Below are 24,325 nucleotides of genomic sequence, written 5' to 3'. Positions count from 1 at the left end.
AAGGGGAGAGAAAGACAGCAGAAGGTTTCAAGCCTGGTCAAATAAGAGAATGAAGGAGCCATTAGTATAAAAAAGAAATTCAGAAGGAGAATCTGGTTGGGTAGATGGTGAGACATGTTGATTTGAAGTGTCAGCAAGATGTCCATGTGGATATGTCTAGCAGGCAGTTAAAAGCTGAGGATTACAGCTTGGCAGAGGAAAATGAGCTTAGTTACTCATATGTAATCTTGTGGAACTTGTATTTATGTGTTCTTCTTAGTTTCTTGTAAAGGGGATCCTCATAACAATGGAAAGATTGGCCTCCCTCTCCCCCATTGCCCCCTCCCCCCCACCTCCCCGGTTTGATCACCAATTCTCTAATGGACCTCTTTACCTTCAGTTCAACATATCCAAAGAAGAACTTTCGGTCTTTCCTACTAAACCTAACTTTTCTCCCAAACTTCCTTATTTCTGTCAAGTACATTGCTATCTTACTAGTCACCCAGGTTCAAAATGCCATAGTCATCCATCTCTCTTTGCTCTTCCTCACCACATCCAATTAGTTGTTAAGTGCTGTGAATTCTACCCCCACAGCCTAGCTTACTTCTTTACTCTTTTCTCAGGAAGCTGCTGCTTTGATTCAGGCCTTCCTTAGTAGCTCCCCAAGATAACTGCAAGAGCTGCCTAATTGTTCTCCCAGATGGAAGCAGGCCTCTTCCCTCTGGTGGCTGCCAAATTGATATAATTGAGACACAATTCTGATTGTATCACTCCTTTTCTCAGAAACCTTTGATGCCTCTCTATGGCCTCTAGATGAAATCACAAGCTCTTCTGTTTGACATTTAAAAAAAGCCATTTAAAAAAAAGGATTTTGCTCATTGTACAAATGAGAGTATTTCTTTGATGGTTAATCCAGTAGTTATATATGACATCCAGACCTGTCTTGTTGGTATAATTTCAGACTATTATATTTATAGTCTTGGTGACATATGTAAAACTTAACTTTCCTGAGCCTCAGTTTCCTCCTTGGTAAAAAGGAGATAAAATCTGTTGTCCTACCTCATCAGGTTGGCGTGGGGATCAGATGTGAAGATAAAGGTAAAGAGCTTGGCAAACTTAAAAGGGCTATGAAAAGATCTTTTCCCTTCCCTTTTCCCTTTTCTATTTCTCCTCCTCCTTGTTCTTGTTTCTGCTCCTATTCTTATTCTTTTTCTCATTTTTATATGTTGTTATTATTGTGATGTTTCTCCTCCTCCTCTACTTCCCTTTCTTCTTCTTCTTGTTCCTCCTCCTCCTTCTCTTCTATCTCCTCCATGTCTTTCTCCTCATTGTAACCTTGTTTTTCAAAACTTTTTATCATGAACTTGGCATTCAACAAAAATGAACATTTTCCTATTTATAGAAGGATAGAAAAGAAGACTGCATATGAGACTATGGAAGTATCTCACATAATCATACATGTATAACCCTTATTTGATTGTTTGCTGCCTCAGGGAGGGAAAGGGGATGGAGGGAAAGAGAGATAAAAATTGGAATCCCAAACTATAAATAAAAATTGTTTATTATTTTTTAAAAAAAGGATACCTCAAATTTGAAATGGCAGTGCCAAACGTGCCCTTCTTGTATCTGTGGAGTAGTATTGCTCGGTCAGAACTAGCACCCAAAAATCCAAGGTGAAAGTATTTTTATATTTTTTTCAGTTCCACTCATCTTTTGGTTCTGACTTATTGCTTGGTTTTTTCTTCTTCCACTCACTGGACTTGTGAGTCTTAGAAATCATACATTGTGTGGATTCCAATATATATCACAACCACCTTAAAGTGTGGGAACCAAAACCATACTGTATAAAGTGCACACTCAAGTTGTACCAGAGACACTGAGGTGGCCCTATCACAGAATAGCTGCCCAAGACCTATATCTCAGGAGAAGCCACGGGGCCATGTAGCTTTGTAAACTTTGAGATCTCAACATTGCCTATCAGGAGGGTGATGTCATGACTATTATGTTAAAGTTGATATACAATTATATACATGGGGGCACCTATGTGGTGCCAGACCTTGAGTCATGAAGACCTGAGTTCAAACCTGGCCTCAGATACTTACTGTGTGAGCCTAAGCAAGTCACTTCATCCTGTTTGCTTCAGTTTCCTCATCTATAAAATGAGTTGGAGAAGGAAATGGCAAACCACTCCAGTATCTTTGCCAAGAGAGCCCCAAATAGGGTCATGAAGAGGTGGTCATGACTGAAATATGTGAATAACAACAAAAATCATAAACACTCATGCACAATGCACATGCATGTCATGCAATGCACATATAACCCACAATATAACACATCTGCAGCATGCGTATATTAATAAACGCATGCATTTATCTGCATATATGTATATACAATAAGTGGTATATACATATGATAGACACACATATTTATACATATATGCTCATATATATGTACATTATCTATATGTATATATACATGTTTATGTATTTTATACTCCCCTTCTATACCTCTTCTCCAAATTGTGCCTAAAGGGAAGGAGAGGGGCAGTTAGGTGGTACAGTGGATAAAGCACTGGCCTGGATTCAGGAGGACCTGAGTTCAAATCCAGCCTCAGATACTTGACACTTAACTAGCTGTGTGACCTTGGGCAAGTCATTTAACCCCAAATGCCTCACCAAAAAAAAAGGGAAGGAGAAAGGAGGATATGGTACCCTCACAATCAAAATTCATCTCCATAAGAGACCTAGGAAAAAAAACAACAGACTGAACCTGACCATTCAGTATTATTCTTGCTCATAGTATGGTGGAAAGAGTACAGAACTAGTAACAAGAAGTCAAGGTTCCCATTTTCTCTCAGGCACTAACCAATGGGGGAGGCAGAGAGGTACAGTGGAAAGCACAGAGATCTAGGAGTCAGATGACCTTGGTGCACAGCCCACCTCTGATACTCCCTGTATCACCTCATGTAATTTACTTAAAGTCCTTGGTCCCCAGTTTCCTTATCTATAAGATAAAGGATTGGGACTTGATTGCTACTGAGGTCCCATCCAGTTCTAATGCTTTAATTATAATTGTCCAATTTTGATGTTATTTGATCATTTTGGGCCTCAGTTGCCATATTTGCAGAATGAAAACTGTTAGACTAGAAGCTTCTTTAGGAAATTCTACAAATCAATTCCCAATGTTCTTTTTAAAAATTAAAAAATTTTTATTTTATTTTATTTTGGTGAGGCAATGGGGGTTAAGTGACTTGCCCAGAGTCACACAGCTAGTAAGTGTAAAGTGTCCAAGGCTGGATTTGAACTCAGGTCCTTCTGAATCCAGGGCTAGTGATTTATCCACAGCGCCACCTAGCTGACCTCCCTCCCCCAATATTCTTTTTTCCCCCAAATATTCTTTTAAAATGGAAAGATATAGAAACTACTACCCATGATTTTAAACAATTTTAGAAATGATCATGAGGATGTGTAGAATAAGATTAGGAGAGTAGGGAGAGAAGGTAAGGGAGGGAATTATAGGAGGGTGGGTAAAATAAAGAATAATAAGGCAAGAGAAAAAGATAATAAGAATAGAGTAAAAGAGAGGCTAATGGGGAAATAGCAAGTAAAAATAAGATGGAGAGAAATTCACAAATATTAATTAGAACTTTTTCGTATCTATAAGAATATGGATCATTATCAAATTGATAAATGGTCAAAGGACATGAACATGCAGTTTTCCAATGAAGAAATCAAAACAAGTTATAGTCATATAAAAGTGCTCTAAATCATTATTGATTTGAGAAATGCAGATTAAAACAACCTTGAGATATCATTTTACAGCTACTAGGCTGGCTAAAATGATTGATGAGGAAAATGACAAATGTTAGAGAGGATGTGAAAAAATTGGGATACTAATTCATTGTTTGTAGATTTGTAAAATGATCTAACCATTTTGGAGAGCAATCTGGAATTATGCCCAATGGGCTATTAAATTACCTATACCCTTTGACACAACAATACCACTATTTGGTCTATTTCCAGAGATGATTAGGGTAAAAGGAAAAAAAGCCTATATGTTATAAGATGTTTGTAGCTGCTCTCTTTGTGGTGGCAAAGAACTGGAAACTGCAGGGATGCCCATCAGTTGGGGAATGGCTGAAGAAATTATGGTATATGCTTGTGATGGAATATTATTGTACTATAAGAAATGATGAGCTCAATGATCTTAGGAGAGCATGAAAAGACTTGCATGAAATAATGAAGAGCAAAATGAGCAGATACAAGAAAACACTGTATAAAGTAACAGCAATATTATTTTAACAATGATTTTCAGGGAATAAGTTATTTTGTCTATTATAAATACCCAGATTAACTATGAAGGACATATGAAGAAAGATGCTATCTGTATCTAGTGGAAGAAGTGATCAATAGAAGTTTGTAGAGAATAATTTTGCACACACATACAAACAGACACACACACACACGTACTTATTTGTATCTAATGGTAGCCTTCTCTATAGTGGGTGGAGGGATGGGGAGGAAAGAAGAAAAAAAAAGAAAAAAAATGCATGGTAATTTTGTTGTATATTTGAAAAGAATAGCAAGTTGTGCATAGCAAATTTGCAGTTTTGTGTACAATTGTCTTTTTATTGTACTATTATGTAAATGCTTGTTTTATTCCATAAATTAAAAATTAAATTTAAAAAAGAAATGATAATGAGATCTTCCATAATCAGCTACTGGGAAAGGATGCCAAATTTGTCATGTCTCCCCAAAAGTAACGGTGGAAGGGATAATCTCAAGGTATGACATTGTTATGGCTAAGCTTCTATAAGCATTCAGCATCTTTCATTGGCTTTGCTCCTGAGCTTCCAAATATGCTGTTCTAGAGACCCACTGAAGCCTCAGATGAGATTCAGTTGACTTAAATTTCTACAATTGAGTGGTTCTTGAGGTGGGGTGGATTTGAAACTAATTTCATAATGTATATCCCCTTAACCCACCCCAGGACCTCAAGGAACTGCACTGAGAAGCAAATGAGTTGGTTTGCAACCCCAGCAGGCTGCGGATACCTTGCCTTCTAATAGAACTTAAACTCCTTGAGGGTAGGAGTATTTTCTATTTTTAAAAAATCTCCAGCACCTTGCACAGAGCCTGGCATACAGTAAATACATATATATATATATATAATCTATATTTATATTATTTATTTATTATTATTATTATTTTTTTTTTGGTGAGGCAATTGGGGTTAAGTGACTTGCCCAGGGTCACACAGCCCATAAGTGTTAAGTGTCTGAGGCTGGATTTGAACTCAGGTCCTCCTGACTCCAGGGCTGGTGCTCTATCCACTGCGCCATCTAGCTGCCCCTATATTTATATTTTTGTATCTGACATCTATCTATCCATCTATCCAACCATCCATCCATTCATCATATCTATCTGTCTATCTATCTATCTATCTATCTATCTATCTATCTATCTATCTATCTATCTATCTATCTATCTATCTGTCTGTCTTTCTGTCTATGCATCCATCCATCCATCCATCCATCCATCCATCCATCCATCCATCCATCCATCCATCCATCCATCCATCCATCATATCTATCTGTCTGTCTGTCTGTCTGTCTCTCTATTGTTTTAAGCAAACACATCCGAAATTCATTTCCATGTGAGCAGAAGAATAACATTCTGGAAAAATAAGGGCTGTTTGTGAGGCTCCAGTATATCCATTGAGATAAATTTTGTACAAGATGCATGTGGTATGGTAAACTCAGCATTTCATACATTTGGGACCAATAAGTTCAGTTAATGCACCTCTCCAAATATGAAATCCATGTATCCCCACATGACTATTTGGGGACCATTTGTCTTCTGTTTATTCCCCTCGAGAGGAAGGTGAAACAGCCACTGATGTGGAGAAGCGGTAACCTGGGGATAGATACTTAGAATGTCAGATAGAAAAGAGATTCCATAACAGGGCAGGGCCTACATCTGGCACAAGGAAAGGTCTAACTCGTTCCCCCAACCTCTCCTAGTTGTCACCATGCAGTCAGTGTGGGGCTCCCTACTTAGCAATGATGTTATCAGACATCAGCAGTTTTCTAGGAAAAATTCTAAAGTTCATTTTTGCTTTCATACTTCATCTTAAAATGCCAGCTAGGGAAAAGGGATAAAGGGACAGGGGAAAGGAAAGGAGAAATCACAAGATTTGAGGCCTGGACAGGTCTGAGAGCATATTGTACATACCCCACATTTTTCTGAGAAAGAAAAAGGCCCGAAAGAGGCCTTTTTACAAGAGCTTGTAAATGATAGAGGTGGCAAATGAACCCTCTCACTCAAGCCAGGGAAGTTTACAGCACACCCTGTTGTCTTTCCTGTGCTTTCCTCTGAAAGTGAAACACTTTGGTATAGGAGAACAAGCATTGACCTTACCGCCAGAGGATTCCGTTCAAATCCCCCCTGTGCACTGATGCTTATTACCTGTGTGACCTTGGGCAAGTCCCTTAAGTCTCAGTTTCCTCATCTATATACATTGAGGGAGTTGGACTAGATGTCCTCTGAGCTCCCTTCTAGATTTGTGATCCTATAAGTTAGAGAATGGGAATATGGAGAAAGATGTGGTATAACCCACATGACAATTTGCCTATGGAAAGGGAATGGAATGAGAAGAAAACACAAAAACAAACCAGAGTTGAAGCATTAAGATTTGTTGTCAATAATGTTTCAGTTTCTCCAGATAATTTCCCAGCTCTCCTTCTGGACAGGAACTGTTTCATCTCCAACACTAGCATGTTGAAACATAGCTTGTCTGAGAGTCACAATTACAGGATTTTATTTCAGTGGGTTCATTCAATAAATGACTACCACTTTCACTAATGCATTTCTTAGTTTCTTAGTTCATAGTGTTGTGGGAATGCAGTGGGACCCCGAGAAACCTAAAGAAGCCAACCACCAAGGCCAAGGGAAGAGCAGTTCTCTCTCCCACCTCAGGTATGAGGTGTAGCAGAACATGACCCCAGTATGCGGATAATCAATATTAAGGTCTGCAAGAGGATGTGCAGTATATGGATGGATGCTGCACATCCTACTGATACCCCATTATCAAAGATCCTTTCTTAGTTATCTGGCCCTAGTTTTTGCATTTCCCCTTGCTTTGTAACTCCTTTTCTTTCTTTGTTTTGTAAAGATACAAAAGACCAGGTCTTCTCTTACTCCAAGGGACAGTCACCATGGTGATCTGTTGTCTCCTAATAAATCTCTTTTATTTTACAAGATTCCTGATCAGCCTCCAATTCTTTGGGTGAGCCAGCCTCCCAATCCAGGTCACAGGCCCCCCTGCCCCAAACAATAGTTAGGCAGACTGTTGGCCAGTCATCTAACATTTATGATGTGCCTACTAATTGTCAAGCACTGTGCTAAGCACTGAGGAAGTTTCTCACAATCTCTTAAGGAAGGCAACATGATTAACAACTATATACAAGCAAAATACATGTAAAATAAATTTGGGGAAATCTCAGAGGCAGGGCAGCTAGGTAGTATAGTAGATAGTTGCTGGCCCTGGAGTCAGGAAGACTCACCTTTTTGAGTTCAAATGTGGCCTCCAGACACTTAATAGCTGTGTCACCCTGGGCAAGTCACTTAACCCTGTTTGCCTCAGTTTCCTCATTTGTAAAATGAGCCAGCAAAGGAAATGGCAAACCACTCTGGTATCTCTGCCAAGAAAATCCCAAAATGAGGTCATAAAAAGTTGGGTGTGACTGAAGAAAAGAAGACCGAACAACAAAAAGACTTAGAGGCAAGGCATTAAGATTAAGGAGAACTGGGAAAGGCTTCTTACAGAAGGTGGACTTTAGATGAGACTTGAAGGAAGCCATAAAAATTCAGGATGCTGAGATGAAGAGGGAGAAAATTTCAGACATGGGGAAAAGTCAGTGAAGATTTGTGGAGCTGGGAGATGGAGGGTCTTGTGTGAGAAACCACTGGATCACTGACATGTCACATTCCACTGGATCACATTAGGCAGTCCAAACCTACCTCAATGTTCTTCCTTTACTAATGAAAGTATGGTAGTTTTACAATGGAAGTCAAAATTCCCTTTTTGCTTTTCTGATCAATTATAGGTTGAACTTGCCTAATTTTCCCTTTTTGTGTAATACTGAGGTAAGCTTTACTACCCATTAGTTATGAGACCTTGAACAAATCATTTTCCCAATCTGAGCTCAAGGCTCCTCCTCTTCCCCAGAAAGAAGGGACTGGACTTTTAAGATACCTTCTGAAACGAATGCTTTATAATTCTCTTTAGATCAAGGCTTCTTAGACTCTGTGTGTGTGTATCTGTGAACTAGTTTTAGTTGACTTTTAATTATTTTATTTCATTAAATATTTCTCAAAAATAATTAAATTAAAAGTTAAATATTTCTCTAAGAAATCAATAATCATTTTTTAAAAATTTGAGTTCCAAATCCTCTTCTTCCTTCCTTGCCTTTTATAAGGCAAATACCTTGATGTCGATTATACATGTGAAGTCATAGAAAACACTTCTATATTAGCCATATTGTAAAAGAAAACAAACAAAATAAGACAATGAAAAATAAAGTTTAAAAAAAGTATGCTTCAGTCTGCATTCAGACTTGAACTTGTTTTAAAAAATTCTCGATAACTATACATTTCAGTATAATTGACTCCTTTTGTAATCCTGTGTCTTATACATTTAAGACCATTTTTCTGAGAAGGGGTCTATGGTTTTTACCAGATTGTCAAAGGGGGCCATACCACAAAAAAGTTAATAACTCTTTTTTTTTTTTTGGTAGGGCAATGAGGGTTAAGTGACTTGCCCAAGGTCACACAGCTAGTAAGTGTCAAGTGTCTGAGGCTGGATTTGAACTCAGGTCCTCCTGAATCCAAGGCCAGTGCTTTATCCACTGCACCACCTAGCCGCCCCCAAAGTTAATAATTCTTGATCTGAATTTTTATTTGCTTTTTGTCATGGGGGAGAAGTAGTGGTTCTAAGGTATGCCTCAATAAAGAATTACAGTCTCTTACACAGTCCAATTAGAATTAAAGTGGTCTTTTATTTGGTGTTAAGGAAAGTGACCAAGTAGGAAGGCAAAAACTTCACCCCTCAGGGAGGAGGGCTTAGAAACATTCTCCTCCTCCTAGAACAGTGCGAAGGCAAAAACTTTTATACAGGATAGATGCGGTAAAAACTGTAAAGTTCCCTTTTGTGGTGGGGTAGGGAAAGCTTGGATGTTTGTCATATTCCTGAGGGTTGAGGGGGATTTTTTTGAAATGATGGTCCTGACCTTTGTGGTTATCTCTGTCTCTTAGGTCTGTTCAGATAGTAGCCACACCTAATTGATTTTCCAGCTACAGATTTTTATCTCCCCTTATTTCTTAGGTATGTCTGTCCTGATATCTAGTTCTAAACTTTAATAGTCCCTTGATGTCTCTCCTGTTAGCTGGTCATCTTTGGTTTTGCTTCTCACAGGAGAAATTTCTTCTGATTTATCCTAAGCCTCATATCACTGTTGCTGCTGCTGTGTAGGTTGGCTATATTACAATATAGAGGTAGTCTGAATTAGAATTGTCAGAAGAATTTTTAAATAAGTGTCTTTCTTTCTTGAGTCAGAAAGATGGATCAGGTAACCTTTTGAGTTTCCCTCTAGACTTAAGAAATGAACTGCATGTTTCTTGACACTTTGTATGTTCTTTCTGTAAGAAATCACTATGTTCTAGCAATATAATCTCCGTCCTTGAAATGGCAAGAAACATATTGCTGATAAATTCTCAGGCTAGTTGGCAAACAACCTGGGTTCCAAATTCCATTGCCACGTCCCCTTCTATCTACTCATTGATAATTTAAATTTTGTTTTCTCTTTTTCTTAAGCACATCAGTTATTTTGCTTTTTCCATCCCACCCCAGGTCCTTCTGTTTTCCCCCAATTCTCTGAGTCTCATACTGCTGTGCTAGTATACTATAGAGCAATGGCCACCAGAGTGGGATATGACCAAACTTGGTTTCACTAGAGAGATCAGCACAAAGCTGATGTTTAATTAAAATAATGGCTGGGTACAATGGAGCCTTGACCATAAATTAAGTGGATGGGGATTAATTTTCAGTATTTTGGGAGATTGTAATATAGCCAAGATCTTTCTCAGTCCTGGCCTAGAAACCTCTTATCAGGAATATGGTGACAGTACAGCGATGGCCAAAGTCCAGATGAACTGTTGCAACAGATGTATTTTAAGCAAATGTTGTCTTGTTTTACTGTTGACCCTAACCTCTGTCATGCACAGGCATGATGATGTCACTTAGAATGAGACTGCCCTTGAAATAATAAGACATTGACCTGGGTTTGGTGATTAAATTGTTAGGGACTTTTGATCATTCCCACCAATTCAGATACTATTAACTTTACTGAGGAAGGAAGGGATCAGGCATTTACTAAGCTCTTACTATTTGCTAGGTACTTTACAAATTGAGAGAAATGATTATTTCTTCTTTATATTAGTAGTAGGCCTCCACCAGTCGCGAACGACCATGGATCAGTGACTTGAAGAGTCACAGGCCACAGTGTGGCTGTGCAGTCCAATATGGGAGCCGCAGCTCCTGAGTGACTTATAACCGCTAACTGCCGCATCCCATGGTTGTATCTACCCCATGAGGAGTAGCTGGAGTATCCTCTCCAGGGTGCTGGCCTGGGCAGATCAATATGGAAAACAAGCTGTTGTCCATGCAGCAGGTTTTCCGTCTCCGCGACATTGGTGGATCCAAAGGAGAGGCAGAGCCAATACAGTTTGGTACCAGTGCCACCACAGTAGTTGCCAGAGGGATGTGGTGTCCAATATCCAACTGCCTAAGGAACTCTGACTCCTGATTTTTCCTCGGGGTTAACTCCTGAAGCCTTTCCCATATATGGGTATAGCCGCAAGGCAGTGGAGGGTCTTTATATTAATAACCAATTAGTGAATTAGGATGAAAGGGTTTTCCACTTCCTCATCCAGAAATCAACTAGTATGGGAAATCTTGGGGAAAACTCAGCCAGGTTGAGAGGATCCGTGAATTCCTGTTCATTGTCTTTGGTCAGACACGTGTGGGGTAGAAGTGGATTCCCTCTTTGATATATATATTGATAAGTCTCTTTGACCAAGACTTGGGTGTTCCAAGTCACATACCCCCAAGTCCCTCATTAGAAAGAGCCCACATCTCATTATAATATTCAATTTCTAATTAATTGTTAATTAATTAGAGATAATTACCACCCTTAGGAACTCCCACTTTTCCAAGGACATATAAGTTGTTGAGTCTGTCACCATGAGGGTCGTTAGCATTCAAGGGTGCCACTGACTTATTTTATTAATAACATGCTAGCATTATTTTTTGTTTGTTTGTTTTTGTGGAGCAATGAGGGTGAAGTGATTTGCCCAGGGTCACACACCTAGTAAGTGTCAAATATCTGAAGCCAGATTTGAACTCAGGTCCTCCTGAATCCAGAGCTGGTGCTTTATCCACTACACCACCTAGCTGCCCCTAGCATTATTAATAAAATGGTTAATTATCCAGAAACTATCTCTTGAACTTGTTAAGTGTCACAAATATTGTCTCATATGATTCTCATATCAACCCAGGGTGGTAGGTGCTATGGTTATCTCCATTTTATAGCTGAAGAAACTGAGGCAGACAAAACTGAAGTGACTTGCCTGGGGTCATCCAGCTAGTAAGTATTTGAGGTTGGATTTGAACTCTTCTTGACTGGAGGCCCAGCTCTGTCCACTGTGCCACTTATCTACCTCCACAATAACTCAACTCAAGAGCTCTTGGCTGTTTCCCTGGTACAAGATTTTCCTTTTCTTGGAAAAGAATTAAAGAATTGAAAGGCACCTTGGGGGCAAACTTGTACCATAATGATAGATTAAAAAAATATCTCTGGTGTCATCATCTTATCAAGTGATGCTTGACTTTTCTCTTTGTGGACTGGTTAAGGCACAACCTGAGGCATAGCCTGGTGAAGGAACAGGTATCAGCCCTGATTATTTTGGGAAAAATTTCCACTGGGGTTGTGTGTAGAAAATGATAGGTGCAATGGAAAGAGGGGTGCTAAGTGGGGCCCAGGTCTATCATTATGATCATGCTTTGAGATCTTTCCATCTTCTATCAGCTAAATTGACCATATAATTAACAGCTTTTACTACAGCATCCACAGGATGCAATGCATTCGACCCAACTACAGGAACATTGAGAAGCTTATTGATTTAACCAAATAGCTGTTCCTTGCATTTCATTAATTGCTTTTTTTTTGGTGAATAGATACTGTAACTCCTATTTTTCAACTTGATAATAATAGCTAGTAATTATCTGAGACCGAATTTGAACTCAGATCTTCCTGACTGTAGGCCCAACGCTGTGCCCCCTAATTGCCCATTTATAGTCAACTTCTTAATCTCAGAATCATCCTTAGTCTCTGTATTAGAGAGAGCAGAATCAGAAAAATTCTTTTTACTAAGAATAGAAAAAGAATACAGTTCTTTTCTATTACTTTATTTCTGATTGATACCCAGAATAAATAAATAAACAAATAAACAAACAAAAACACAAATAAATCGAAGGTTATTTTTCTATATCCCACAAGCTCAGCAGGAGTGGAGGACCTCTGACTGACCCTGAAGTTGATCGTCTGACCCCTTACTTGATTTCACCTGACCAGCAGGGACCATGTGAGATCTGGCCAAAGTCCTATAGCCTATAGGTTTATCTCCTCCCTCCTGGTAGGAAATCTATAAACAGTGGTTAACCCTTTTCTGCTTGAAGATTTCTTGTTATTTAAAAAAATGAGCTTTTTCATTTTTCCATTATATAATACACCAACTAGACTAAAAACTTGGACTGCAATCCACAACAGCCTGAGATAGAATGGAGGAATTGGGGATAGATTTTTTTTTTATAGCTTTGAATTGTAGACTTTTTTTTTGAACATTTATTTATTTTATTTTTATGGAATAAAACAAGCATTTCTATAACACAGTATAAAAATGTGATTGTACATGGAATTGCAAATCTATTATGTACAACTTGTTATTCCCTTTTAAATAAGGTTATTATGTAAAGAGGTAGATTTGAGGGGAATGTCAGAATAAGGAAATCAATGATGATTCCAAATAGAATTCTTAATCATTTGGTAATGAGGTGGCCTGAATCTCTTGATGAAAATCAGACAGCTTTTGAACATGCGAGGAACACTGAGGATGTAACGAAGAAATCAACAGACACTTCTAAGGTCCTAAATTAATTGCTAAAGTAGGTGGCACTTTCATATAGGTTTAAAGTAATCATAATTCATGAGAAAATAAACCTTTAGTTAAAAAGCAAGCCGGAATCTGTAAAATGGGGCTAATAATGGCACCTTTTCCCCAGGGTGTCGTGAGGACCAAATGAGATAATATGCTCTGTAAACTATGCAATACTATATAAATTCTGGCTATTATCACGTTAATAATAATTATCATTAAAAACAAAAGCAGAGAAGAAGCAACTTTGCCCTTAACTTTCTGTCTGTCTGCAGGAATGTCGTTTAAACTCTCTTGGCCTCATTTTCCATAATTCCACAGAATGGGTTGGACTAGATGTCAGGATTCTTTCCAGCTATAACATTCTAAGATTCAAAGCTGTTTCACAGTACAGAAGAAATTCTTTTGCTGCTGAAAGATGGATCGGAATTTCAAAGAGCAGTGAAAACATTGCTCAGATGGCTTTTCACAGAAGTGAATGAAGGTGTGAAAAGAACAATTTATACTTTCTAATAAGACTTTCATCCTTCTTTCTTCTGTCTTTGTCTTTCCATTTTCCTCTCTCCTTTCTCTATCACTCCCCACCTCTACCTACCATCCTCCTTATACACTTTCTCTTTCTTATCCTTTTTTTTTTCTGATTTTCTCTTCAATTGTTTGTAATATGCAATAATGTGGCACAGTGGAGCGAGCACTGGGTTTTCAGTAAGGGGACTTGTGTTCAAATACCACTTGGCCACTTGCCACCTTTAATCTGGGTGTGTCACTTTATCTTCCTGAGGCTTTGTTTCCTCATCTGTAAAATCAAGGAGTTGGACTAAATGACCTTCAAAATCCCTTCCAGCTCAAAATCTATGGTCCTATGAACTATGTTTTCATGTATATTTTGTTTTGTTTTGTTTTGTTTTGGTTTGGTTTTGGTTTTTTTGCAGGGCAATGAGGGTTAAGTGACTTGCCCAGGGTCACACAGCTAGTGTCAAGTGTCTGGAGGCTGGATTTAAACTCGGGTCCTTCTGAATTCAGGGTCAGTGCTTCATCTACTGCACCACCTATCTGCCCCCTATAATGTTTTTTTTTAATGAGGTATAAATACTTTTGTATATTTTCTGATCTTAATTTAAAAATTGAGTGAATTGTAGTTCTTCCTCCCTCTCTCCCTTTCTCTCTTGGTATCTGTTTATCTTCTCTGCTTTCCCCTCTCACCCTCCCCCTTATAAAACCCATTGAAATATCAGTTTGCTTTTTATTACTGTGAAAATTCCTCAACTTTTTTTTTTCTCATATGGGTCATTTGCCCTTGATGGAAAAAATGGCCTCCCAATTCTGGGATTATTAGTTTAGGTACATTTTACTTTTAGGTAAGGTCTATGTGAAGCACAGCCCTTCATGTTAAATGCTATTTTCCCATGGACTTTCATACACACACATATATGTAATATTTCAGTTTTGAGACATAATACAATTATACTTAAGAATGCAGAAAACTGTCAGGTTAAATGCCTTTAGAGAAAAGAATAGTCTTATGATTAAATATTATTCATCCTAACCCTCCCCCAACAGAAATCACCATATGCAGGGAATGAAGGGTTATTTTTATGTTGATCTCAATTGCTGAAAGGTCCAAATGAAAAAGTAATATAGCAACACAACTGGACAGAGTGTATTGGATTAAAGCCAATTATCTTCCAGAAAACTTCCTCTCCTGCATTCTGTATTAGAAAGGGGGAAAATGGGGGGCAGCTAGGTGATGCAGTGGATAGAGCACTGGCCCTGGAGTCAGAAGGACCTGAGTTAAAATCCAGCCTCAGACACTTGACACTTACTAGCTGTGTGACCCTGGGCAAGTCACTTAACCCTAATTGCCTTACAAAAAAGAAAGAAAGAAAGAAAGAAAGAAAGAAAGAAAGAAAGAAAGAAAGAAAGAAAGAAAGAAAGAAAGAAAGAAAGGAAGGAAGGAAGGAAGAAAGAAAGAAAGGGGGGAATGGCTTCCCAACCTTGTTTCCTACCCCATTATAGAAGTTGCTGGCCCTTAGAATGGAATAATTTGATATGGGTTGAGGTAGAGTGAGATACAAAACAGTCCAAAATTTGCCAATAAGTGAACAAATGGGGAAAATTTTACTAAGCCACTTTGAAGAGTCCACAGTATTCTGGAAGAGTCCTGCATAGCGTCAGAGATTTAGAGTTGGAACGGATTGTAGATATCATCAATTCCAACCCCTCCTTTTACAGATTGGGAAACAGAGATTCAGAGAGGTTAAAGACTTGCCTAAGATCACCCAGATAGTACTTGGCTAACTTGAAATGTGATCACAGATCCTCCGATTACAAACTGAGACCCCTTACCTCTTTTCTAAGTCAAACCTACAAGTAGACCTACCACTGGAAGGTCCCTGTAAATTCAATAATGTGAGTCATTGGCATATCAGAGCATTTCCCTGATTCATAAATTCTGTGTTTGAAAGTTCTTTTCCACAGCATTCACTGTCCACATTACAGAAAGATAGCTGGGTTCACAGGGAAGGAAAATGAGTGCAAAGAGGCAGCCATATGCATTTATGGGCATGATCCAGAGCTGAAATGACACCAAATGAATGTTTTGGAAAGTGAGGATTTGCTGAAGGCAGAACAGCTGTAAGCCCATCTCATTCGTCACGGAAGTTATATGTTATATGGGTATCCCTTCTGTTGCCTCTGTGACTTAAATGTTAATCTCTCTCAGAAGCTTTTCTATTTCCTGTCCTGTCCTGACAGCAGGTTTGTAGACTTAAACACGCTATCTCCATTCTAATAATATCATCGAGATTTTCCAGCTGGAGAGCATGACCAAATGCTACCCTTCTAGCTTAATACCCCCAAATGGTTAATTCAGCAGCAGCAAAGTAGGGTGCGGGGTGGGCAAGGAGAAAGGGAGGGAAGGCTTCTACTTACTTGCTTAAGCTGGTCCTGTACCAGGGGAAGGCAAACATGATGGAGGAGGAGAGCCTGTCAAGAAAGGGTCCAACCCTTGCCCACTGCCTGCCTGGCACCCTTCAAACAACTGTGTTCTTCTTCCCAAGAGGAGTTGCAGTGCCATAAGGCAGGCCAGGTCCCTTTGCCCAGTGGCTCCCAGGAGAACTCTGTTGCATTAATACCAGCTGGATGGATGGTTGAGAGTCCAGAGGGGCCTCAGGGGCATACTCTTTACTGGGATCTTTCCCTCTGCAATCGTAGAGGATACAGGAGATGAGGAAAACCAGCAGCAAGATGACATAGCTTGCCACTAGGATAATCAGGTTCAAGGTAACAGGATCGATTTCCAGGTAAAACTCCATCTCCTTAACCCATCAAGAGGGGAGAGGAACAAGTTTCTCCCTTGCCTGGGAGAGCGATCCTGAAATGACCAGAATAGATTCATTGGCTTTGTGGTAAAAATACATTAATCCTCAGCCCTCTAGGACGGGCTGATTAAAGCGCCTCACTTTAATAACTTAAGCACCTTCTTTTAATGCTGTATTTCCCAAAGCACAGAAGCTGCCTCTCAAGGCTCACTCACTGTTTGTTTTCTTATGCCCTCCCTCCCTTCCCCCAATGCCAACAGACTGTTAAAATAGAGAGGTTTGAATAACAATATACAGCCAACATTTATGAAGCACTTATGTGTGGTGGGGACAGAAGGAAGACAGTGAGTATGATATAGCGCTTACTGTATGCCTAGCACAGTGCTCAGTGCTTTTCAAATATCACCTGATTTGGTCCTCACAACAACTCCGCAAGGTAGGTGCTGGAACTATTATTTTACAGTTGAGGAAACTGAGGCAAACAGATGTTAAGTGACTTGCCCAGAATCACACAACTAGTAAATGTGTCTGAAGTCATATTTGAACTCAGGTCTTCCTGACTCTAGCTGGAGCAGCCTAACTACTGCATCAGCCAGCTGCAGTGCTCTGGGATAGGTGCTATGGGAGTGGCTACAAAGATAAATGGAGGCATACAGTGCCTCACCACCTGCCCCCTTGCCCCTAGGAGATAACAGTCTAATAAACATTATAGAATGTTGGAACTCAAAAGGGCCTCAGAAATGATGTCATTCCATGCTGGAAAGGACCAAATCTGGTCAATCCATTTCACTGATGAGAAAATTCATGATTACAGAGGTGCTTTGTCCAGGGATACCCAGATAATAAGCAGCACATCCTAGTTTGAACCTGTCTTCTGGCTCCAGTTCCTTACACTTGGCCCTCATGTCTCTGCCTTTGCACTGCATGCCCTGTCCTTGGATAGCACTCCCTCCTCACCTCCACCTCTGGGAATTCCTGGCTTTCTTTGGAGACAGACCAAATGCCACCTTATGCAGGAGTCTTTTACCAGTCTCCCCTGCTCCTAGCTAGATCTTTCCCCTCTATGGGGACCTTCCATTTACTCTGTGCAGATATCTTGTATACCATATTCACACAGTCAGCAAAGCAACACAGCTTCTTCTTTTTTCTGATTTTTCTGCTGTCACTTCCTCCTCAGCCTTCTCTGCAGCTGCCCTGGTCTAAATCACTAACTACCCTTTTATCTCTTTGGCCGCTGCTGCCAATATTTCCACTGATACCATTTCAGCTCTGGAAAGCAGATGTTTCTGCCTTTGTGTGTGCACATGTATGTGCATATCTCCCCAGGTAACTGGAAAAGAAACAGCATGATATACTGGATAGAGGCTCATCCTTGGAATCACAAAGAATTGGGTTCAAGGGCCATTGCTAACATATACTAACTGTGAAACCCTGGACAAGTTACTTAATCTCTCACTGCCCCTCAGCACACCCTGTAAAGCAGTAGTATACAAAGTAGGGAATGAGACCCCTTAGAAGGCCTTCCTGATCTTAAGGGGTGTATAATCAACCAATCAGAGGGTGGGAAGATGGGTCACATCCCACATTGACTGCCATATTGAACCATGAGACTTCTCTCTAACCCAATTAATCTACCTACTCTGCCCCCTCCCTCTCTAGTGCAAATCCTCAACATCCCATTTCTGAGCATAGCATCATATATAGCATCATTTCTGAGCATAGCATAGCATAATTATAACTAAGGGTGTAGTGGAACTGGTTTATACTTGCTTATGCAAGCCAATTGTTAAATTTTCAGTATAAGAATTTATACCTCAGAAATGGGAAAAATCTACAAATCACAGCTGGATTTGTTGATTCCTAGATTGAAAAAAGTAATGGAGAAAATATTAATGATGCTGTTTAAATGTAAAACTGTATCCTGTATATACATACACAAATGCACACACAGAAATAGAGATATAGATATAGAGAGATTGTTGTTAAATATTTACCAGCACACCTCTGCTTATAATCTTAATGCTTCCCAGGTACCCAAGGCAGCAATTATGCAAATTCCACTGGAAACTCTATTAACCCCTCCTGGCTGTACCTACCTCCTGCTTCCCACCCATCACCTGGGAGGCTTTAGTAGATGCTCTTCTGAACCCTACCTAAGGAGGAACATAAACCTAGGAAGATTCATTTACTTGCCTAAGGTCACACAAATAGGCTGTGGCAAATCTAGTACTAGAACCTAGGATTTCTCACTTCTAGCCCAAATTTGGGTTCTCCATTCAATTTCTTTTCTGCTTTTTGGTTGGTTGTCCTTTAGGGGTATCTGAAGACACTAGAATATTTTTTGTTTTCATGCTGGATTAAGTAATGAGTGCCATAGTATACAAATTCATTCAATGTCAATACAATAAATGTCTATAATTTTGAATTTTGGAACCCTCTCTAGGGATGCAGATAGAAACCTTTCTATAGCTTAGTAGATAGTCTCCCAGAAGGCTTGTGGCCAAGAAATGCATTACCCTATCTCTTACCTGATAATGAGCCTCTTCTGATTTAGCTAGGCAATCCTTGAATGACAGTCCTACTCTTGGAACTTTTTTTTCAGACAAAGTCTTTTTTTCCCATTTTTAAATAATTTTATTAACTTATATAATTTTATAATTTATATAATTTTATTTTCCCCCATTACATGTAAAAACAATTTTTAACATCCATTTTTAAAACTTCGTGCTCCAAATTATCTTCTTTCCTCCCCCCTTAAGAAGGTAAGCTATTCAATATAATTTATACATGTGTAGTCATGCAAAATATTTCCATATTAGTCAGGTTGTGAAGGAAAATAAACCAAAAAAACCCCCAAGAAAAATAAACTAAAATAAAATTATGCTTCAATCTGTATTCAGACAACATCAGTTCTTTCTCTGGAGATGGATCACATTTTTTCATCATAAGTCCTTCAGAGTTGTTTTGGATCATTGTATTGCTGAGAATAGCAAAGCCATTCACAGTATATATATATATATATATATATATATGTATGTATATGTATATGTATATATATATATATATATATAATCTTACAATATTGCTATTAGTTTGTATACAGTACATTTTACCATTTCACTTTGCATCAGCTCATGTAAGTCTTTCCAGGTTTTTCTGAGAGTATCCTGATCATCATTTCTTATAGCACAATAGGTGTTACATCATAATCACATCACAAAATTTGTTCAGCCATTATCCAATTAATGAACATCCCCTCAATTTTGAATTCTATGCACCAGAAAAGAGCTGCAATAGATGTTTTTGTATATATATATATATATATATATATATACCCCTTAACTTTTTGTTTTTTTTTTTTAAATCTCTTTTTGGATATCATCCTAGTAGTGGTCAAAGAGTGTGTATGGTTTTATAGCCCTTTGGCCCCATAGTTCCAGATTGCTCTACAGAATGTTTGAATCAGTTTACAACTCCACCAACACTGCATTAATGTTTCATTTTTTACCATATCCACTACAACATTTGTCATTTTCCTCTGCTGGCCTATTATCCAATCCAATAGGTATGAGGTAGTACCCCAGAATTGTTTTGATTTTCATCTTTCTAATCAATAGTGAGTTAGAACATTTTTTTCCATATGGCTATAGATAGCTTTGATTATTTCATCTGAAAGCTGTTCATATTTTTGATCATTTATCAATTGGGGAATGGCTCTTATTTTAATAAATTTGACTCAGTTCTCTATGTGTTTGAGAAATAAGGCCTTTGTCAGACCAACTTACTTCATTTTTTTCAGTTACTATCTTGCTAAATGTATTTTTCTCCATCCTATTCCCTCCCCATGACATTTACTCTATTCAATATCTCCTTTCACCCTATCCCTCCTCAAAAGTGTTTTGCTTCTGACTGCCCCCTCCCCAATCTTCTCTCCCCTCTATCATCCCCATGACCCTTTTCTCCTTCCCTTCTTACTTTCCTGCAGGGTAAGATACATTTATGTACCCAATTGCATGTATATGTTATTCCCTCTTTGAGCCAATTCTGATGAGAGTAAGGTTCACTCCCCAACACCTCCCCCATCTTTCCCTCCACTGTATAAATTTTTTCTTGCTTCTTTTATTTGAGATACTTTACCCCATTAAGCCTCTCCCTTTCTTTTTTTTCCAATTGCCTTCCTTTTTCACCCCTTAATATTATTTTAAAAATATATTATCCCTTCATATTCAACTCATACCTGTGCCCTCTGTCTAAATATACTCCATCCAGCTGCCCTAGTAATGAGAAAGTTCTTATGTGTTACAAGTATCATCTTCCCATGTAAGAATGTAAACAGTTTAACTTTTTAATATCCCTTATGATTTCATTTTCTTGTTTGCCTTTTTATGCTTCTCTAGAGTCTTGTATTTGAAAGTCAAAATTTCTATTCAGTTCAGGTCTTTTCATCAAGAATGCCTGAAAGTTCTCTCTTTCATTGAATTCCCATTTCCCTCCTGAAAGATTATACTCAGTTTTGCTGGGTAGTGATTAATGGGTTGTAATGATAGTTCCTTTGTCCTCTGGAGTATCATATTTCAAGCCCCTTGATCCTTTAATGTAGAAGCTTCTAAATCTTGTGTTATCCTGCCTGTGGCTCCACAATACTTGAATTGTTTCTTTTTGTCTGCTTGCAATATTTTCTCCTTTACCTGGGAGCTCTGAAATTTGTCTATAATATTCCTGGGAGTTTTCATTTTGGGATCTCTTTAAGGAGGTGATCTGTGGATTCTTTCAATTTCTATTTTACCTTCTGGTTGTAGAATGTCAGGGCAATTTCCCCTGACAATTTCTTGGAAGATTATGTCTAGTTTCTTTTTTTTTAAATCTCTCCTGGATCTATTTTCCAGGTTAATTATTTTTCCAATGAGATAGTTCATGTTGCCTTTTATTTTTTCATTCTTTTGGTTTTGCTTTATTGTTTCTTGATTTCTCATAAAGTCATTAGCTTCCATTTGCTCAATCTTAATATTTAAAGAGTTATTTTCTTCAGAGAACTTTTGTACTTCCTTTTCCATTTGGCCAATTTGGATTTTCAAGGCATTCTTTTCCTCATTGGCTTTTTGTACCTCTTTTACATTTGGCCTAGTCTTTTTTTAAGGTATTCTTTTTCTTCAGTAGTTTTTGTGCCTCCTTTACCAAACTGTTGAATTTTTTTCATGATTTTTCTTGCATCACTCTCATTTCTCTTTCCATTCTTTCCTCTACCTCTCTTACTTTATTTTTAAAGTCCTTTTTGAGTGCTTCTGTGGCCTGAGACCAATTCATAATTTTCTTGGAAGCTTTGGATGTAGGAACTTTGACTTTGTTATTTTCTTCTGAGGGTGTATTTTGATCTTCCTTGTCACCATAGAAACTTTCTATGGTCAGAATTTTTTTCTGTTTGCTTATTTTCCCAGCCTATTTCTTGACTTTTAACTCTTTGTTAAAGTGGAGCACTGCTTCCAGGGTGGAGGGTGCACTGTCCCAAACTTCAGGGGGTTTGTGCAACTCTTCAGAGATTCTTCTAGGACTTTCTAAGTTTTTAGTTCTTCCAAGGTGGTATGATTTAAGGCCTGGCTTATTCTCTGGCCTGCAGGCAACCACAGGCCTGCTTTTTTGCCCTGGAACTATGAGGAGTATCCTGCTCTGCTGTGGCTGCAAGCTCTGGTGTGCTTGTGCTCCTCCCAGGCCTAGGACCTCCACCCAAGTCTGTGATCTGGATCTGAGTATGGGCAAAACAACAGAGTCCTGCCTCAGTGCTAGCAAAGAGACCCTTGAAATCTCCTTCTGGTCAATTGTTCAACACCCTTACCATCTGTGGGCTAAGTTCCAGAGGCAGTTGTTGCTGCTGAGGATTGAGGTGCTCCCAAGGCCTGCTCTTGGTTTGCTGGGTCTGGGTCTGTGCTGGACTGTGCTCCATTCTCACCCTGGTGTAACAGACCTTTCCTACTAACCTTTTAAGTTGTCTTTGGCTGGAAAATTATTTCACCCTGTCCCTTTGTTGGTTCTTTGGCTCCAAGACTAGTCTTATGGAATTATTTAAAGTTATTTGGAGAGGTCTTGGGGAGAGCTCAGGCAAGTCACTGCTTTTCCTCCACCATCTTGGCTCCGCACCTTATTGGAACTTTTGTAAACTGGTAGGACTCATCAATGGGGCAGCTAGGTGGTGCAGTGGATTGAATGTCAGGCCTGGAATCAGAAAGACTCATCTTTCAGAGTTCAAATATGGCCTCAGACACTTACTAGCTATATAACCCTGGACAAATCATTTAACTCTGTTTGCCTCAGTTTCCTCATCTGCAAAATGAGCTGAAGAAGAAAATGGTTTTCTTTGCCAAGAAAATCCTCAATAGGGTCACAAAGAGTCAGACATGACTGAAAATGACCAAACAACAACAAAAAAAGGATTTATTAGCATTTATGCTATACCGACATTCTGTTTGTGAATACATGATCTTTTCAACTACCAAACAAAATATAACAGTATATTAGAGGCCAATGTTCAGCGGGAGACATAAATTGCTCAATATTATCTCTTTGAACCCCCGAGGGGCCATGGAGACTATGAGTCTAGTCTTTCTCCTAAGCTAAGGTCGGGAGTAGGACAGAGGCTCATAAGAGGAGGAGACTCAAAAGATGGAACTGGAGTGAACACACAATAAGGGGGTGAACACATTGGAGGCCTGGGAGGGACAGTGGTGACTGTGCTAGGAGCTGGTGCATGTGAGGGATGTCCAAGGGTAATGAGCAAGCAGATATGATAAATCAGTGGGTCAGGAGAGGGAGAAAGCAGGAGCCAAGGATAGCAGTCACTGTGGAGGCAGGAGAGAACTATCAGTTATGAAGCTCATGGTGATGGATTTCTGGATCATGAGACAGTCACATTCTGGCAGATTCTTTTTTGATCAGTTTACACAAAGGGACTGATGCAAAGCTGGCAATTTCTCCCTCCTCCTCCTCATCCCCCTCCTTATCTTCCTCCTTCCTCTCCTCCTTCCTTATCCTCTCTTCCCCTTTCCCCTTCCCCTCCTCTTTCCCTTGCCTCTTTCTTTCTCCTCCTCCCCCCCGCTTTTCTTCCTTTGCCTCTTTTTTTCTAAGAGAGGTATGCTTATTTCCCAATCTCAGTTTCTTAAGAGTTTTTTCTTTTGGCTGTTGTGTAAACTAGTTTATCTAAGATTTAAAAAAATGTGGTTAAACATTGCATTACTTATCTATGTGCTTCATTGCTCAATTGTGGCAGTGGGTGGTGAGGTAAAAGAGAGAGATACAGAGACAGAGAGGCAGACAGAGACAGATAGAGAGAAAGACAGAGAGACAGATACAGAGAGACAGAGTAAGACAGAGCTACAGAGTGAGACAGAAAGACACAGAGAGAGAAACAGATGGAGAGAGACAGAGAGACAGAAAGAGGCAGAGAACAACAGAGAGACAGAGAGGAGAGAGAGAGGACAGAGCATAGAGGAGAGGGAGGGAGTGTGTGTGTGTGTGTGTGTGTGTGTGTGTGTGTGTGAGAGAGAAAGAGACAGACAGACAGACAGACAGACAGACAGAGGGGAGAGAGAGACAGAGAGACAGAGAGATAGAGAGAGAGGGAGAGGGAGAGAGAGCTCTTATTACTTCTGGGATCTTTCTTAGCATAATAGGAGCTCACAGCAATACTGAAGAGACTTTATTGATTCACATTTTTATAGCTTCCCAAAAGCAGAGAGAGAAATAAATGGATTTGTATTGCTCTCT

At 39.2% G+C, this 24,325-nt stretch overlaps 1 protein-coding gene across 1 annotated transcript; it reads right to left on the bottom strand.

Moving 5' to 3' along the window:
- Positions 1-16,282: 16,282 nt before the first annotated feature.
- Positions 16,283-16,564, bottom strand: LOC122753330 (small integral membrane protein 36-like). Its single transcript, XM_044000695.1, has one exon. It carries the CDS (start codon positions 16,562-16,564, stop codon positions 16,283-16,285), a length of 282 nt encoding a protein of 93 aa, XP_043856630.1.
- Positions 16,565-24,325: the final 7,761 nt, after the last annotated feature.

Source organism: Dromiciops gliroides, chromosome 4 (genome assembly GCF_019393635.1).
Source record: "Dromiciops gliroides isolate mDroGli1 chromosome 4, mDroGli1.pri, whole genome shotgun sequence".
Classification (NCBI taxonomy): domain Eukaryota; kingdom Metazoa; phylum Chordata; class Mammalia; order Microbiotheria; family Microbiotheriidae; genus Dromiciops; species Dromiciops gliroides.
This window is presented reverse-complemented; position numbering and strand designations above follow the sequence as displayed.

Bases quoted from the DNA above. Each gene is read 5' to 3' on its own strand.
- LOC122753330 (XM_044000695.1), bottom strand. From the start codon at position 16,564: ATGGAGTTTTACCTGGAAATCGATCCTGTTACCTTGAACCTGATTATC.